General features: G+C 41.7%; 1 protein-coding gene across 2 annotated transcripts in view; it reads left to right on the forward strand.

The window, feature by feature from the left end:
• Positions 1 to 2,223: 2,223 nt before the first annotated feature.
• PCSK5 (proprotein convertase subtilisin/kexin type 5) overlaps positions 2,224 to 19,849 on the forward strand; it is a 292,051-nt gene continuing 274,425 nt past the window's right edge. For both annotated transcript variants that reach the window (XM_054178077.1, XM_054178076.1), the window contains exon 1: positions 2,224 to 2,864. In XM_054178077.1, the coding sequence (XP_054034052.1) occupies positions 2,667 to 2,864 (198 nt within the window). In that variant the 5' untranslated portion in view covers positions 2,224 to 2,666. The remainder of the gene's footprint in view (positions 2,865 to 19,849) is intronic.

The raw sequence follows: 19,849 nt of genomic DNA on the forward strand, positions 1-19,849 counted from the left end.
AGCATTAAGTAAAGATACTTGGGGATGATGATGTATTTATCAATCTACTGATTCCTAGTGGCTTTAGTGACTGTGTATAAAACACCCAATTATACAAACCAAGTTGGAAGTAGATGCATGAGAGCACATCTCTAGTGTTTGCTTGTAGTTTGTGCCTTTTGTGCCAGAAAAAAATACCCCAACATCTATAGTAGGAAATAAAGCAGTCAAAACAACGGTAAAATTCACTGAGAAAAGAACATAAAATAGATTTTTAATTTATCCTCTTCAGAAAAACAGAGACTGCACAAGATTCTGGTTTTGTGACCCACTGATTCAGTACCCTTACTTTGCTAAGGTGGCCATTCATGATTAAACACACCTTAAGCACTCCAGAGAGAGCTAACCTGTGTAATTACCATTGAACTAGTCAATAATTGCTAAAGGGGACTTGGTATCAATCCATTGTATACTTACAGTAGCTGCAAGATGTAACAGTCTGGACCTAACACTGCTCCTGATGAATCTGACTAGAGTTTTGATTGTGGTTTCAGTAGAGGAATGATTTGCTTAATAGTGAGCCAGCATCTGTAAAACCCCAGAGAAGGTGAGCAAAGCTTAGGTCTTCAATTTCCAAAAAGGAGTAAACAGTATGTTGAGATATGCTGACCAAATGATAATGCAAACTACAGAAAAAAATTACTAACAGGGAAAAGCTAATCAGTAGCGAATACATTTTTGGAAGAGAGAGATTTCCCCTTCTACTCCTCTTTAAAAACAATCACAGGATGCAACAAGATGTTAGTAATTTATATAGTACTGATGTTTCGGGGGAAAACAAATTAATTACTTGTATTAGTTTTTTCCTTACCAAATAGCTGCCTCATTATGCTTTGACACAGAATGTGATCCTCCTACTCTGCCTGCTTCCCCTAAAGTGGAACATGTGGTTTTGGCTGTCTGTATTTTTACTATTTCTACTTCATTAGAACGGTGGTTTTAAAGGTAGGCACACAGGTCTGGTGGGGGACTCATATTTCGAGTTACTCTTTCTGTAAAGCATGTAACTTCTCATACTTCACAGCCTAGTGAAAAAGAATGGTGGCTGCCTGAGCTTGCAGGACATCTTAGGTACCTCAGAGAAAACAAACCAAAACATTTACGTTAGTACAACAGTATTTCTTGTGTTCTAATTCCTTCACAACCTGTAACGTATCCTCAAAGCAGGTCTGCTGGACTGAATTTTATACATGCTTACTTTGACTTTCAAACAAAAGGGAGCTGGCTCCATACATTGTCCAAAGCCACTTTGACAGCTTTCAGATTTAGTTTGGTAAGCCACAGTCTGGTCTTGGGTGGGTATGAATTTTCTTCTACCCCAAACACCGCCAGTTGCTGATAGCGTTTCGGCCACCACATGACCAGCTGATTCTTTCTATACACACACCCGTTCCGCTGCTGAAAATTGCTTCCCAGTAAAGCGGCAGTTGTGGCCACACCGCACAGGAATGGGGAGAGAGAGCACCCTGGAGGCCGTGGTCCTCATCCGGACTTCTCTGCTGAAGTGGCTGCCCTCTACATTCTCTTCCGAACGCACTGACTACAAAGGGATCTTGGCGGATAGTTCAACATTAAACGATGCCAAGCAGTGTGCGTAAAATAATGGCCAGCAGACTGCCAAGAGGCGCTGCTCGAGACCGCCGGTGAAGCAGCTTGAGTCTGTTCGCATCCCGCCTGGTACCACGACCCGCTCTATCCAGTCCTGCGCGGGGGGCTGACCGAGATGGGGGGCCGCGGCTCTCCCACGGCCCCTCCTGGCCGCCGGCACCCGGCGTGGGCAGGGCCAGCGGGGCGCAGCCGGTGCTAGGCATGAGGCCTTGCCGCAGGCCTCGCACCTCACCGTGGTTTCCCGCAGACACACCAGCGGGTCGCCAGCCTCCCAGCCTGGCAAGGGCAGAGGGACAGCCTTTGATACGACGGGGGCGGCATAACCCGCGGGCGGCGGGAGCTGCGGGCCCGCGAGCGCCGGGGGCTACGGAGCACGAGGCCAGCGCAGCTGCCATTTCCCCTGGCCCTCAGCGCTGCTGGGCGGGCGCGAGAGGGGGCGGGCGGAGGAGGAGGAAGAGAAGGGAAAGGAAGGGAAGGGAGGGGTTGGGGGAGGTGGCCGAGCTAGAGTGAACTGAGGCGCTCTGCTGCCAACACTGGCACACCGGTTGCTGCTGCCGCCGTCGCGTTCCTGCCGGAGTCCAGGCAGAAGAGCGAGAGAGAAAGCTAGTAGAAGCCAGACGTGGGAGAGGAGGCAGAAGATAATTTGTACGGGGAAGTCAGAAAAGAGGGAAGCGCGGAAAGAGTGAGAACGAGCCCTCCTCCCTGCGGAGAGACGACTTCCCATGTAGCTGGGGGTAGAGGGAGAAGCTGGCGCTCAGAAACTGTGAGAGGAGCTTTCCAAGCAAGTTACTTAATCTCCGAAAAGCGGGAGGAGGAGACAACAGCAACCACCGATCATAGCCATTATTCCCAACTCCTCATCATTTAACACTCGGGCGATTCAATGCACTACTCCAGGCTCTTTCTAGTTTCCTCTTCGGGGTAACTTTGGAGGACGCGCCGCCGGTGCCCCTCAGAGGTGAGAAGAGGCTCAGAAGAAGAAAGGAGAAGTTTTGTGGGGATTGTGTGCGGAGGAGAAGATGGGCTGGAAGCGCCGCTGCTGCTGGGGAGGCGGAGGTGGCGGAGACCTTCTCTGCCGGCTCACCCTGGTGCTGGGGTTCCTACTACCCGCCTGCAGGACTCGCCTCTACACCAACCACTGGGCTGTGCGGATAACTGGGGGGCTTCCCGAGGCCAACAGAATAGCTAGCAAATACGGATACGTCAATATAGGACAGGTAACCCTCCTTTCAACTACTTCCGAGCGGGCGCCGGGGTCGCGAGCGGGCGGGCAGGGTTCGCTGCTGCTGCCCTGCGTCGCCGGGGCAGGGGGCAAGAGCAGGGCAGCTCCGCGGCCACCGTAGAACCCCGGCCCCACAGCGGGCCCCGCCGCCGCCGCGGGGCAGCTTGCGGAGCGCCCCCTCCCCCCGCCCTTCCCCCGCTGCCCCGGCCTCCCGCTGCTGGCCAGCGGAGGTGATGCACAGGGGCAGGTACGCCGGAGCGGCGCCGCAGGGCCGGGGCTGCAGAGGCCCCGTCGCTGCCAGGTGCAGAGTGTGGCGCTCTCCGCGGAACCGCCTGATGGCCAGGGCAGCGGTGGGGGGGCGCGGGGCTGGACTTCGCTGCGCAGCGGGCACCTTCCTGCCGCCCCTGCCAAGGAAAAAAGGCCAATAAAAGAGGAGCTTGTCCTGCTGCATGCGACCGTCTCCTCGGTAGCCAGGACGTGGCAGCTGAGGCCGCCGGCCCGCCGCGGGGGGCGTCCCGACACCCCCTTCTGGCGGGGCGAGCGGAAGCAAAAGGTGACAAGGGTGGCCCTGATGCAGCTGCTCGGCGTGCGGCGGCTGCTGGGGTCCCATGGGGAAAGGGAGCCCACCGGAGGGGACCGGGGCCGCCGCCGTTGCCCGCGCTGCTGTGTCGCAGCCCACTCGCATTCCGATGGGTTTGTCGTGACATAAGGGGAGAAGAGTTGGATCTCTCCTTCCGGCGCTGTGGGCAAAACTTCCCCGGGCTGTGCCCGGTTAGTTAGGCGGGCACCTGGGCTCACCGGGCCCCGCAGCTGTTTAGCTAGAAAACGTCTGGGCTGGCTAGATCCGGAGATTACTCCGTGAGAGAAAATCTTGGAACCAGCCAGGTCCAGGAGCTCCAAATTAGGAAACACCTAGTTTTCACTGTATCCAGTTGCGCTGAAATACCTTCACCTGCTATAGCTAGGCACAATTGCTGCTTGAAATGTCCTAAGATCTCTTTTTCTAACTTGAGTTATGCCCTGGCAATTGTTTCCCGGCAATGTTACTCAAAGTACCAGTTGCATACGTCGGGTTTAGTGAGTTAAGTTCCTAAAAAGAAGCAATTTGGAGTGCAAACATCCAAGTACAATCCCTCTAGACAGTAGTTTATATTACGTGAATTGAAAAGTTATAAATGAACGTTTGCATGTACAGAAGGCTCCATCTTATACGATAGGTTCACAAAAATTCAGCTCCATTTATACAAAAGGCCTTTTACATCAGATCAAAGTGAGACCTAGTTATTATTTGTAGGATGAGTTCACATGTACTGCATCATTGATTTAAAAGTTGAAGCACATCTCAGATGTTTCCAGTCTTCGAAAACCTGAATAATACAGCTGTGTTGTCTGTTAAGACAAATAATTTACATAAGAAAACCAAATAATGACAGCGACAGAACAAAGCATGATGTGTAAAGATGCAATTACTTACAAAATATGAGTACTGACTTCCCTCTGGGAGCACTTGGGCAGGTAGGCAGTGTTATTCCCAGCTGGACAGCCAAAAATTCAGGAGAAAGCTTTTATATCAAAATTGAACCTCCACCTTGAAACTGCTATTTAGGAATCAAAGCACCAAGATTTTTGCATTGACAGCTTTCCTTTTTACCTTACACGTCTTCTGCTCAAGGTCTTGCTCTATATTCTTATCTAGGCCTTTATTGTGCCAAAATAAGCAACAATTTGAGGATGCGTTCATCTGCTTTTATCAGGCCAGCTAACTCAGAGTGTGCTTTTCTATACCTTCAAACTTTTTACCTCCAAACCTCATTTTGAATTTAAGAATATAGTAAGTCACTGTTGCTTCTTCTGTATCAGTGAAAGCGCCATGTATACACCTGAGATACTAATTATAGATATACTGATCAGGTGTACAGGTGGGAACGAGAGAAAATAGAGACTATAAATAATGAAAAACTGGAAAATACATTATGGGTATGCAAATGAAAAGACAGCATATGTTAAGGGAGCTGATAACAGTTCTTAGTGATACAGATAGGGGAGTGCAAATAGAAGATGAAAGTAAGAAGCTTAAATGATTGACGTGTGAGAGAGAAAACTTTGGTAATAATATGAACTAGAGTTATAGTTGATTCCTTGTTTTCTGGCTATAACCAGCCTTTAAGAACAAGAAGCAGGTGATAACCATATGTGAAAAAATTTCACAGAGCTTCCTGTATGTATTTTGGATTGGAGTAACCGAGTGGTGAATGTCATTGTACTGTGCTAACGTAAGAGCTCAGTACTCTACTGTGACAGTTACATGTCTTAAAAAGTGTTGTGCATTTGTGCAAAGTCTTATGCAAAGTTTCCGTTCATAGGTTATCTTTTTACAATGGCTGGTGTTAAGTTTATGATACATAATCTCTTGCAAAATCATCTCCAAATGCTGTTTGTGTGGCAGCACATTCATTAGTATGTTGGTGGTCATTCTAGTGTCTGCTTATTTTTTTCTCGGATAGTTCTTACACAACTTTCATCAGACTGACCTGGTTACTGGATAGATTTTATAATTTGAGAAGGCAGACCGGGCTGTGGTGTGGCTGCACATAGTTTTAACACTTGCATATGTGTTTCAGAGCCTGTGAAAAATGATTCTGTAACTATTTGTTAAAGATACAAAATAATATGTATATATTTCTGTGAAGCTTTGCAGACTGTATAACTTGATAAGGATGGATAAAGGGAGAAAGCTATTAACTATATAGAGGAAGTCAGAATTGGTCTGGATTGATGGGTTAGGTTTGCCTGCAATGGGCTTTCTGTGCAGATTTGGAAAAGTAGAAGCATACTTGCGCAGAACAGGAAGTGCAAAAGAATATGAGAACGGGACAAGAATCTGCTATTTATTATTGAGGGACAATTTCAAGAAATTAAAATCTCTATTTCATATGAGGTGTTGGAAGACATTCTCACAGACATGAATTCAGTGTCTCAAGACATTGAATACACTGTGAAAACCCTAAACTACACATACATAATGTCTATATTGTAGCAGCTATGGCCAGGCAATTAAACTTTAGATTTGCAGATAATCTTTTCTAGGTGAGCTTAAATATTGTGTCAGTAACAGCTGTTTACTTCTGCTTGAAGAAGAGCATTACAAATCTCATAGAAATACGCATTCAAAAATAACCTGAAATAGATTTTAAAAGCCTAGTGTAATGAATTAGCATAATATCTTTGAGTAAATTAAATTTGTGAGCTCCCTTTCAAGAAGGTGCAAAAAGCTAAATCCAAATCCCACTATGTCTGGCCCACAGAACTGACTCTCAGTAAAAACGGACTCCCCCAAAAACCAGAATTGAAATATTCAAGATAAGGACTAGTGAGATTCTGTTTTAAAAAATTAAAGTCTGTTAGGTATAGTTGCAAAGTTTTAAACTTAGGAGTATTCTGACAACAGTTAATTGCATGATTAGAGATGAAGGAAATAGTGGAAAATGGAGAGGTTCTGAAGGTCTTACCAGCCACCAGCATGAGTGGAGATGTGAGGTCATATGGCAGAGAGAGAGTTTAGGGTAGTTCAGGAGTAAACAGGCTGTGTTTTTGTGAAAATGGCATTAAAAGTTATGTTAAATTAATCCTTGGAGACAAGACAATAGACCCAGAAAGGCTGGTGAGCAGTTGAGAACTCCCGTGACTCAAACTTCTACTAAATTCCTGTTGTTCTTGGGACTTCTGTACTCTTGATCTCTTGTAACAGAAGTTTGAAACTTTATTTTCTCTGCTTATTGAAAAGAGAACTTTTCCATTAATTTGTAGGTGACACAACTCAACAGAGACAGTATCTTGTTTTACCCTGTATTTTTCCAGGTTATGTGTTCTCACTTCTTACAAATTGCTCCAATATACTACTCATTTATCCTGTATTTCCTTAATGTTACCAATGTGAAGTTGCCAGTAGGCATAGGAGCTTGTTCTTCAAAGATACTCAAATCCTTACAAGGAATCTAGTGAGACTGTCATTAATTCTCTTCACCTGTGGCTTGGGAAAGCATATGGCAGCAGTTCAAATCTGTCACTATATCAACTCTTAGTCAGTTATGTTTGAAAACTCTTTTCCCCACAGAATGGAAAAAAAAGGTTACGTTATCACAAAAAGAGGCAGTAGGTGCTGATACTGACTGATGCAAGTGGGCAGGCTATCCTTTTGGAAAGTCATTAATTTTGATTGATACAGTTAGTGCCACCAGCTTCTGATTTGGACAGTAGTGTCTGCTTGAGCTGACACTCAGATTAACATGCATTCATCTAAGGCCTGTTGAAGGCCTATCTTGTAACTTCAGGCTTGAGTATGTGGTTACCGATATTGTAATTTCTGTGGCATAATCACAGCTGCATTAAAGGTGATTGAGGAGAGGCAGTGAAGCATCATCAGTATAAGCTACAAAAGAATCAACCCAAAGTCTCCTTTGTTTCACTGGACTTTAAAATAACACAGATATGCAGTATCAGGATTTGAATGTGTAGAGTTGATTCCCCCCCCCTTCCCCCTTTCCATTTTCCTATATATTGCAGGCGTTTCTGAACTACCCTTGAAGTGTAATTAACTTCTTTAATGAGTGAATCCTTATGTAAGAAAATGACCTCTCTTCCTTTTGTGTGAGTCTTTTAATAAAATGGCCTTGGGATTGTGGTAAGATAGTGTAATGGAAGGAAGCCAAGGAGTTGTCTAAGTTAGATGCTGGGTGCAGCAGTTTGTGGTATAATACATTTCCCAGTAGCTCCTTGCTGAGATATTTTACCCTTCTATCCTGCAGTGGCTACTGTAAGCTGATTTTTTCACTTAAGCAAAATGTCTATCACTGACTTCTAGGAAAGTTTCTTTCACTGTTGGTAGCTGCTGAGGACTAAACATAGTCTGTGTAGCATTTTGTACAATTGGGGTAAATACTATGACTGTGTCAAGAACATGGAGATTCCTTACCATACAGTGAAAGAAGGAAGCTTTCTTCTCAAACAGTCATCAAAATTAAGGTGTACTTATATGTCATCTTGATTCTCTTGAATTTCCTAGCTTCTTGTAAACGAAATTCTTACTTGATAAAAATTTGTGGTTTGCTTCTAAAATACTCTCCATAAACTGGAGAAAGGAGCACTGTCTTGGAGAGAGATAACTTGTGAAGCTTCTGAGAAGCTGAAATTGCTAATCCAGGCTCTGATGCTGGAAGTTTGAGTTAAGCTTTTCCCTCTGACTTCTTCATTTATAAAGCTAATAGAGGAGGGGCTCCAGTAACTGACTTTGGGCACACGAGTTTATTTTAATTTGAAATGTGCAGGCTTCAAAGCAGGAAGTTTCTCTAGGTTTGTGCTCTTCCAGAAAGTGGTGCCTCATCAGTTTGAGGTTAAGGTCATCAGCTGCCAGGAGTTTCTCATTCAGGCAGGGCAATTTCCTTTAAGGTGCAGGAGAAGCAAACAGCTAATACCCCAAAGGTGATGGAAGAGTGGAAGAGAAAGATATCTGTGGCTCCAGCAAGGGAGAGAAATGCTGCATTAATTAGTATAGGAGTAAACTTTAGATTCTTCTGTTCCTTTATCTCCCTTAACTCTAGGCAGGGATGGAGAATGGATCAGCACTTCCTGAGATAATATCTTTCCTTGCCTAATTGTATTTTTCCAGTAATTTTTCTGATCTTTTTTCAGGGTCTAGTGACCTCCTTCCTACCCTTGGGAAGTGACAGCCCATGCTTTCTCTCAATTTTTCTGCCTGCAAGAAATACACACTGTTTGCCCTAGGCACATAAGTGTGCTAAGATTGAGGTGTAGCTTAAGAGTCACTGTTAACATAAGCAGATGTAGGTTTTTTGGATAATGTAAATGCTGATGTGATTTGCCAAAAGATTTTGTTTCTCTTTATTATGAATTTATAGATTTAAAGCCAGTAAATCAAAAGAGTTAATGAGTATTAGTCCAATACCTGAAGGGATCCTACAGGAAGCCTGAAGAGGGACTTTTCATAGCAATAGGACAAGAGGGAATGGCCTTAAGCTGAGGGAGAGTAGGCTGGATCTTAGGAAGAAGTTATTTGGTACAAGTGTGATGGGTCTCTAGACTGCCCAGGAGGTTATGGATGCCGCCTCTGTGGGGCTGTTCAAGGCCAGGCTGAACAAGGCCTTGCAGCTAAATCTAGTTGAGAGGTGTCCCTGCCCATGGTGGGGAGGTTGGAGTAAATGGTCTCTAGCGTCCCTTCCAACCTAAGCCATTCTATGATTCTATGATTTCAGACCTGAGGTCCCAATGATGGCACAGAGAAGATGTGTAGCAAGATCAATTGATCAGAAAGAATGAGTGGAATGACTATTTAATACCTAGGGTAAGTTTAATGGAATCCTGGATATTAAAAATGCAAGTACCAAGAATTATAGTAATGAAAGAATCAAAGCTAGGTGTAGCCTATGCTGCATGCATGTGCAGACGTAGTGGAGTTATACAAGGAAAAATTAATTTTCTCTTTTTCATAGTAGAAAAAAATACATTTAGAGACTGATACAGAATAACCACAAGTAGAAAGATCTTCAGAATATATAAGCACTGAAGTTACATCCTTGCAAATGCCCACATGCCAGAGAACAAGTAAACCAGCTCATGTTTGAGAGTACAAAGGGGTATGCCATGGCTAATTACTTCTTGTTTAGCAGTGGTTCTCTTGTCTGTGCAGTTAAAATGAGGGAAGAGGAAGAGAGAGCAGAACTTGCGACTACTAAATGTAAGCTTTCATTAGGATTTGAATAAAGAAAAGGATGTGCTAAATGTGTTCTGGTGATAGAGGCTGTGTAATAGTCTTTGTATGCTGTTACAAAATCAGGGAAGATGAGACTCTCATTTAACTCAAACTACAAATTCTTTGATGTATTTTTACTTAATGCCCTGAGCAAACACACTAAATTATACTTTTAAGAATAACAATTGATTACAAGTCCAACTTAAAAATGGCAATATTTGTGAGAACTATTTCTGTGAAACTAAATACATGAAGTAGACCAGGCTAAAATGGAAGAACTACAAGAAGTCTGTAAAATGTATTCACGGATTCAAAGATTGCATTGGGTTGGAAGAGACCATCAAAGGTCATCTTGTCCAACCCCCAAGCAGTGACCAGGGACACCTCCACCTCGATCAGGTTGCTGAGGGCCCCATCAAGACTGACCTTGAATGTCTCCAGGAATGGGGCCTCAACCTAATCCCTAGGCTGCCTGTTCCACTCTCACTGTAAAGAACTTCTTCCTTATGTGTAACCTGAATCTACCCTGCTCCAGTTTAAAACGCTTCCCCTTCTCCTATTGCTACAAGTCCTTCCCCAGCCTTCCTGTAGGTCCCCTTCAGATGCTGAAATGTAGCTATAAGGTCTCTTTGGGGCCTTCTCTTCTCCAGGCTGAGCAGCCCCAATTCTTTCACCCTGTCTTTGTAGGAGAGGTTCTTCAGCCCTGTGATCATCTTTGCAGTGCTCCTCTGTCACTTGTGTTGGAGGTCCCAGAGGTGGACGGATGAGATCTCACCAGAGCAGAGTGGCAGAATCACCTTTCTCGACCTACTGGCCTTTCTTCTTTTATACAGCCCAGGATGCAATAGGTCGTCTGGACTGCAAATGCATGTTGTTGACTCATGTCCAGCTTCTCATCCATCAGTAATCCCAAGTCCTTTCTGTAGAGCTGCTTTCAATTTCATCATCCACCAGTCTGTATTGATATCAAGGGTTGCCCTGACCTAGGTTCAGGACCTTGTGCTTTGCCTCATTGAACCTTATAAGAGTGTCTTCACCTTTCCTCTCCATCCTGATGTAAGTCAGTAGTGTGTTATACCTCTGGCTATGACAGTGCTCATATTTAGTGGTACATGACCTCTGGCTGACAGTAACTGGCTGTTGTAGAAGTGAAGAGCAGGGGGGCCATCCCTTCATATCTGTTTGTCCATCATAGTGCCCTTGGGGAAAATTTGCTATGGCCACATTTTCCTAACATATTTAACCAGTTTTCAAAGGCCTTCAGGAAGGAGGTACTGCAATACCAGTACATGGTTGGTTTTAGTTTATTCCCTTTGCTATGCTCAAGTCTGAATTGTGTTGTCTTCTTGCAGTTCAAAGCATGCATTTCTTGTTTCTCTGAACATAAAGAGTAGTATCATCAGAAAGTTGTAGTGTTCCACTCTCTGACACCTACTTTTATCTTTCTGCATCCAAGCCCAGTTCTTTCACTGATCAGTCTTGCTGTTTAACACTGGTTTAATTATTCCTCATCTTGCTGGGGAAGGCTCTGCTGGAGAATTACATCTGCCCAGGCAGCCAAGAGGGCCAATGGCATCCTGGGCTGCATCAGGAACAGTGTGACCAGTAGGAGCAGGGAGGTCATTCTCCCCCTGTATGCTGCACTGGTTAGGCCACACCTTGAGTACTGTGTCCAGTTCTGGGCCCCTCAGTTTAGGAAGGATGTTGACTTGCTGGAATGTGTCCAGAGAAGGGCAACAAAGTTGGTGAGGGGTTTGGAACACAAGCTCTATGAGGAAGGGCTGAGGGATCTGGGGTTGTTTAGCCTGGAGAAGAGGAGGCTCAGGGGTGACCTTATTGCTCTCTACAACTACCTGAAGGGAGGTTGTAGACAGGTGGAGGTTGGTCTCTTCTCCCAGGCAACCAGCACCAGAACAAGAGGACACAGTCCTAGGCTGCACGAGGGGAGGTTTAGGCTGGAGGTTAGGAGGAAGTTTTACACAGAGAGAGTGATTGCCCATTGGAATGGGCTTCCTAGGGAGGTGGTGGAGTCACCATCACTGGAGGTGTTCAGGAGGAGACTTGATGGGGTGCTTGGTTGCGTGGTTTAGTTGATTAGGTGAGTTGGATTAGTTGATAGGTTGGATGCGATGATCTTGAAGGTCTCTTCCAACCTGGTTTATTCTATTCTAAGTACAGAATAAGGATTCCTTCAGTTGACTTTCAGATTATAACTCCTATTTATATAGTCCATTATGTTATTTGTCTCTCCTGTAGCTGTATTTTGTTGTTGACTGCATTTAGCTTGTGATCTGCTATGGTTCACAGACCTATTCTGCTGAATTCCTAGCCTGTTGTTCTCCAGCCTGAATTTGTCCAGTAGATTATTGCTGGTGAAGTGTAGTTCTTTGCATATGCCTTTGCTGAATCCTGCTTGTGAATGTGCTTGTGGATCCTCTCTGCACAGATGTCTTTCATATGCCAGTGTTCAGGTCACTAGTTGAAATGTTGACCGAAACCATTTTTTAGAGGAGCTCTACTGGGTAGTCATTTCCTGCTCTGATGCAGTAAATACATATACCAATGTTGCTTACATAGTTTTGGCCTGCTGTTCCATATTTTATTTTTGTGCCCTACTTCAGGAATTTGAAAGGAACTGATAATCAAGTAGCATTTTAACAATGAGAGTTTTTAATTTGCCAAATATTTGTTCAAAATAAATGTAAAAGACAAAAGGGTTTCAGATTGACTGGGTCATTAAAGAATGTTATTATATACCTTAAGTTCTTCATGAATGGATTTTTACCCCAGTTCTAAACAAATCTACAACTAACTAGTTTTAAAAATGTTTTTTTGACTTGTCCTCAGTCTGGAAAGCTTTTGGGTTTTGTGTGCCAATTTCCAGCTTACAGACTGAATTTAGTCATGGACTGTTCTTGGGCTTAAGTGGCTTGTCTCTCTCTCCAACATACTTGCAAGGGAAACCAACCTTCACTTTAGCTACTGCTTTCCTATTAGAAGATAGGCTTCCCGCTCCCAAGATGCATCCCAGTTGCTGCATTTTGATTGACATCTGCTTACCTTGACTGGAAAAGATGGCCACCTTGTGTACAGCCTCCCCCTTGCTTTGTACCATGTCATAAATAATTCTCCAGACCGTGTCAAAAAAAGTATTTCAGTGTCATTGGTGTCTTCTCCAGCTGTGTTCTGTGGATCTGTTATTGCCCAGTATACTTTCTCTTCCTCTCTAAATGATGAATTATAATACCACAGGGGTGGGGAGATACATGTCAGCCATGGATGTGAATAAATCATGTGGTCCCTAGTGAGCAACTGTGGTGCTCTTTGTCACCTGCCAAATGCAGGAAAAAAAATATGATTAAACGATCCTGCTTGCCAGAGGTCTTAAGACAGTTGAAGTGATAATTTGGTAACATGCTGTACCAAAGTCGATTTGTTGGAATAAAACATTGGAAAGTCTAGAAGAGTATCAGAACTACATCATGAAGTCCTACCAGGACAGCTTGTAGAAATTTTAGCCTGGAGAAGAGAAGGCTCAGGGGTGACCTCATTGCCCCCTACAACTACCTGAAGGGTGGTTGTAGCCAGGAAGGGGTTGGTCTCTTCTCCCAGGCAACCAGCACCAGAACAAGGGGACACAGTCTCAAGCTGTGCCAGGGGAGGTTTAGGCTCGAGGTGAGGAGAAAGTTCTTCACTGAGAGAGTCATTCGTCATTGGAATGGGCTGCCCAGGGAGGTGGTGGAGTCACCCTCCCTGGAGGTCTTCAAGAGGGGATTGGACGTGGCACTTGGTGCCATGGTCTAGTCACGAGGTCTGTGGTGACAGGTTGGACTCAATGATCTTTGAGGTCTCTTCCAACCTTGGTGATACTGTGATAGGAGCATGGATTATATAGTTCTAAACAAATTGGGAAAGAACAAAAATCTCAATGCAGGCTGTTCTATGTAGAAGGAATCTGCTCTAAGGAAGACAGCATGCCTCTAAGTGAGTGATACCTATTAATAAGGAGCCATTTAAAAAGTTTTTTCTCTCTTTTTTTTTTTTCCCCCCGAGATGTTTTAGAGTAATCAGGGTAAGTAGGCCTCATTTATGTTTGTTTTCCAGGACTGGATTGAAGTGTTAGAGATGGTACAAGTCACAATTAAAAACTTTGCTACATTTTCGTATTTATTCCTGTTCAAAGTGGAATAAAACCACTGGGTTTGGGTCAGTGGTTAGTGAAAGTGTTACTAAGTAGTGCTTTGTGGCTGAAATTCAAGCCTAGAATTGGATAGTGTTCTTTTAAAAATATTCAGGTTCATCCATGCTAGAGTGTAGCCTCCACCCTGAATAAACCTAAACATCATCTTGCTTTTGTTGAGCTTTTCTTTGTAGAGCGTATTAACACAGTAACTTGATATCTTGAAAACAAGACGGAAAGAAAATGCACAATGTCACACCTCTAAAGCCAGTAGTATGACATCCATGGTGTAGAGAAGTCGTTGCTGTAATGTTTTTGTTTATGTGAACAGCTTTTATTCAGATAGAGCTGTAAAGATGCAAGTCCATTCTAGGTCAGTTAGAAGATCCATCTAACCTGCCTTCTTGGAAATGAATAGCACTTCTTCCCTCCAGGAATGGACTGCAGAATAAGCTCTATTTTCTCTTGGGCAACCAAGCCCCATCTTGTGTAAGGAGCAGGAGTAGTTTTGCCAATTCAGAGTGGAATGGAGCCAGTGCAGATACTTGAACAGTGGTCTTACGGATTAGCTTTTTCTACTTTTAAAATAGACCACTTCCTTCACTGGATCTCAAAGAGAATCTCTGAAACTTTGCTCAGTAAATTCTGTGATTGCGGTTTGTAAAGACCACAGTAGTATGAATATTAGAATTGCATTTGCAGGTATGCTAATTGTATGTGAAAGTCTGACAGACCAGATGTGTCCTATCACTGCTACACAAGAGCTCCAGCCCTAAATAGCATGACAGTATTAACTATGATGCCGTTCTCAGTTTTCTTTGTGAAAGATTCCATTTTACTTCATTGTGAGACAAATCATTCCCCTTCCTTGGGCTGAAGACACAACATTAGCAGGACTTTATTCATGCCTCTTTGAAGTACAGTGTCATTTCCAGAGAGGACATGTGTGCAAATATTTGGAATTTCCTTGATACGCTTGACACGTGCTCATCTCTGTGTAACTGTTGTTATGCCTTTTTGCCATCTCAACAAGTGATACCTTTACTTCAGCTTGGAGAAATTTAAATATCCGTCATCAGAGCACAGACTTGTCCTGATAATTCTTAGGCTTATGTATGATGATTGTGGCCAAATGAGAAGTCACAAAGCTATCATCATTACTAGGTTTGAATGCTTCATAATGCAGTAATTTTGTAGATTATGTTTTTATCTCATTTGCTTACTTGCTTTTTCCTCATGTGTATCTTGAGATCCTATCAACAAAAATTTATTGTTTTTATACTATTAAACTATGTGAACCTTCCCAGAAATACTTATGAGTAGCTGTTGCTCAAGTTATCTTATCAAAATCAGTGAGATTACATATGGGTGTGGGGACTGCTTTTATGACTAATGGATACTGGCAAACCTTACTTTTTCTTAAAGCATGAACTTTTGTGCAGCTCCATCATTAACCATGTAAGAGAGGTGACTGTATTGGCTTCATGACTGGTTCTGTACAAGTTGCATGTTTCTTTGTGTACAGTTAAGCATATTGTACAGAGTGGGAAATCATCAGACATTAATACAGTACAAAGTCGAGGATGTGTGATCTAGGTTCACTGTAAAACAGCATTGGTTTTAGTGCCTGCACACAGGTGAACTTAACTCAGTCCTAGATACTCCCATGAGTTGCTTCTTTTATTACTCTTTGGTAAATTGTATTGGTGATAGAGAAGGAAGTTGCTGAAAGCAAATCTCATGAAAGTTAAGTGAAAATATTTTATATACTGTGACTAATAAGAGCTGAATTCAGATTCGTAAGACAAAGTACAGTGTGAAAAGATTTATAGCTAGCAATATAAATGTTCACTGGCTGCTGTAGGTAGCAGCGTAAGTAATTTTGAATGTTATAAATCCTCTTGCTATTCATGTGTATAAGAATTTTAGATTGATGCTTAAATAACCAGGTAGAGATAAAACAGTATTTCTAATTTGGTGTCCAGTTCTTCAGTCCTTTACTTTACAAGTAACTTCTTTAGCCTTGATTACCCTTGATTTATGTCTCTTAAATTCCGTTATCTTCAACAGGGTTGTTTCTGATTTATGGCTTTGTAAGAAATGGGGGACTTCATCCCACAAGGACTTGGTAAATGTGTTTACAAGTTTCAGGACAAGGATGATAATTATTAAATATTTAATGATTGAGATTTAAAAGGAAATGAATATGAACGTTCTTTGCTGTGAAACTTTTTTAGCTGTAGATTAAATAAAACCTATTTCTTAACTACCCTTTATGCTGTTTACATGATTGAAATAGCAGTGTCAGAACTCTGCCAAGCTGTATTCTTATGCTTTGTTATAATTACATATCAGAAAGTACAGATTATGAGAAAACAATCTCTAGAGTATGGAGTAGCTAAATGTATATGGAATATGGCAGTTATGTTTGCTACTTAAACATTCACGATCCTGTGTGAGTATCCACCCTTGTTCTCATAATTTTACACGTGTTCAGTGATACAATACAAAATAGGATTGGAAATCACTAAGATAGTGACAAAGCTGATTTCAGGTGATGCGGTGTGTATCATTTAGATGTTTTAAATTAAAAAGTAGTTAGTCCGGAAATGAGGGGGGGAAAAAATGTCAGAAAGCAGTGGCAGTTTAGTTGACCTCTCGAAGTGTTAAGGGAGTTTGTTTCCTATTTGACTTCCTTATGCAAGCTGTTTACTGAAGCAAACTTTACTATATTGCCTAACAGCCTCTTTGCAGATACAAACAACATTTGTTATGGCTTGAACTTGCAATTCATGATGACTGTGAAGTTGGTTGAAATATTGCAGAGATTAAGTTTGTTCATACAGCTTTGTACTTTGTTGCACTCATTTTTAATTGCAGAAAGGTGGTGACTCATTGGACTTCACAGATAGGGACATGAGCAATCAGTTTACATTGCTCTGCCTTCTGTATTGTAAAGAAACAACAGAAAAGATTAATGGGAATGAAGGCAATAATTCATTATATTCTGAAAATTTTCAGGAAATGCGTAATGTTGCACTGGAACTACAAGCGCTGAGCAACCGTATGTTGCTTTTTTGACAGGGACATGAACTTGCCAATTGCTGTGATGCCTCCTTAGGTAGAGCTGAGCTCACAGTGACACAGGAATTGCAATTATGAGGGTCCATCGTACTTGTAATTGTAACGTTTCAACATTTCACAGCAGATGTAGACATGGTTTCCTTCGCCATTACACCAACTCGTTTAGGCTAATATATCTGTTGGAAGACCAAACTTGTACTTCATGAAAAAAACCTTCCCCTGACCCTAATTATTAAAGACTCTGTATACAGTAATTTTTAGCTGCTTGTTTTAAAACATTGCTCTAATAGTCACAACCTGTTTATCAGCCCTAGGGGGAGGGTGGATGAAATCCTTACTGACTTTAAAAGAATGATTTCAAGTAGTGTAGTGAGTTTTGTTTCAATTTAATGTTTGAACAGTCAACGTACTGTTCAGATATCTTCCACTTCTTGCATTTTAGTTATTCCTAACTTCATGCAGAGCATGTCTGTATGCCTGTGTTTCTGGGTAGTGGTACCACATAGCAAGTGTTCAGAGAGTACCAATGCACAACACAGTTCAGGTTCAAGGAAAGCTCTTGTTCACCATAAGCACTTGTTCTCCTATAAAAATTGATAAATGCTTTTGTTCTCAGAGCTACAGGACAGAAAGGTAGGGGGCAGGCTCAGGCTTTGTTTCTGTCATAATTTTTGGAAGGAATATGTATTTACCATATTGAGAGCCCTGTGGCAAATAAGACACAGTTGTCTTCACTGCTCATCCACAAAAGACTCAAAACAGTTTCACATGAACTATATTTGGGCAGCTTTATGTTGGCTTTATTTACATGACGGGAGCATTTTTTATGGTCGTCCCTCCTTCCCCCCCTTCACTTTAGTAACATTGTTTGTAATTAAATATGGTCAAATTTTATTTCCATTTAAAAGAAAATCAGCTAAGTTTGCCTTTCAGAACTCTATTAACAATGTAGAGGAACTTCATTCCAGTATCAGCAGGATTTAAATGAATGTATAATCCAAAAAAAAAAAAAAAGATGCCACAATCCTTTTGGGAAAGATTATTTGTCCCATATAGTAGAGTAGATTAAATTAGTAAATCTTAGTGTGGTGTAGTATGCATTGAAATAAAGCTATGATGCAGTTCTGGTTTATATCTTTCTGATATCTAAATTCTTACTACCTCCTGAGACTTGTGACCTCTTTTATGACTTAGGTTTTCCTGTTCTTGGAGAGATAGTTGTACTAAAGCTTAGTTGCATTACATGACAGACTCATTTTTTTGATGAAGCCAAATATTTTGTCTTGCTCTATAGTTGTTCTTTGTCTTGTTTCTTTTTCAAGTAATTTCACATGTTTAATAGTTACTGAGAGCGCACTAAAGCACTGGAATCTCAAAGTTTCATTTGGCAATCTTTGTTTTAAAATACAAGTGTACAGAATGACCTGTATGCAGAAGGTGTGATCTAGGAGGCTTTTCCCCACTTACCTGAACTTTTTAAAAGTTACAGGCAAATTAGTAGTCTTGTTTTATATTAAGTGTATTTTATAGTAATATTTAGAACAGAACATTTATCTATTTACAGAAGCAGAATTTTTGAATTCTAAAAATATACAATAAATCTAGGAATTTAGAATTCTACACTTAGTTTTTAATTCTAATTTAATTTGAATTTATTGTTAATTATAGTATAGAATTGTGACTCCAGATACGTTTAGGCTATATCCTGGAATGTAGTAGAAAGCCTTGAAAAGAAAACTTATTTGAAAAAGTATTGTTATTGAGATAATGCAAAGTTATGTACACCAATTTATGTGACGATTTTACATGGAAAATTTAAATGTTATTTTTTAGTTTGCATTTTTTGCTTAGTTTCATTTTCTGATAATTTTAAAGCTTCTAACCAATGCATGCAAAATTCAGATTAAGATTTATGAAGTGACTTTGAAAAAAAACTCATAATCAATAGTGAGTTAGAATATCAAGAATTATAATTGACTTCAGATTACTGGTGTTTTTTATCCTACCAAGAAGAGTAAAGAAACAGAAGTTAAGTTTGGTTTTTTTTATGAGTTAATGTGCCACCTTTGTTGGTTTTCTTTTTTAAGGTGAAACATAGAAGCAACAGTAGTGATGTTATTTGAAAAATGGAGGGCTACTTTACTTTGAGGGCTCTAGTTTGTATTTTTAAAATCAAGTCTTTAAAAAGTGAAACTGCACTTCCATAGCACAAGATATGTGCCCAGACAAAATTTCTCCATCCAAATAACTGAAATACAAAGGAAAAATACAAAAGAAGTCTGGAGTGATGTAGTGTGATACCTTTTTTCTCCTTATTTAAACAGAAGGAGAACAAATGTCAAGGATAAAATGGTTGAAGTGTTAGGATGTTCCTGCCACATAAAGAGATACAACCTGGTTTCTTTCTCTGGAAATTGTGATGTCTCTGATGTAATAATTTCTCTACTTGTTTTTTGTTGATTTGGCAGGGAGTGTAGTTTTCCCAGCTGATTTATACTGTCCTCCAAACCAAACACTTAAAAAAATAAGCAACAACTTTCTTCTCCATCTGGGAGCCTCAATGTTTCAGGAAGGAGTCAAAGTTATTCAGAGTGTCACTATTCAGAACAGCAACACTCTGCATATTTGTCTCTTCTCTTTGAAACAAACCCGGGGTGAAAGGAACATGAGAGAAGCAAAGATATGCACTCGCAAGTAAGGCTGTTTTTACCTTGAGCGCATACAGATACTAACAACTTAGGCTGTTGAATTTCTGTTAGCTGAAAACTGGGTTAATGGGGCATTTGAGTATAGATAGAATTCAAGCTTTCAGAGTAGTCTGGGTTGCATCTAAAGTGGCAATCTGTATTCATACCCACATCACTTTGGTTCTGCTGTTGCTTCAGTTTCTTTAATTAACTAAATTTGGGCACATTGAAAGCACACTTTCCGCCTTCTTTTGACTGGTCAT

The sequence above is a fragment of the Dryobates pubescens genome, chromosome Z, assembly GCF_014839835.1.
Source record: "Dryobates pubescens isolate bDryPub1 chromosome Z, bDryPub1.pri, whole genome shotgun sequence".
NCBI lineage: Eukaryota > Metazoa > Chordata > Aves > Piciformes > Picidae > Dryobates > Dryobates pubescens.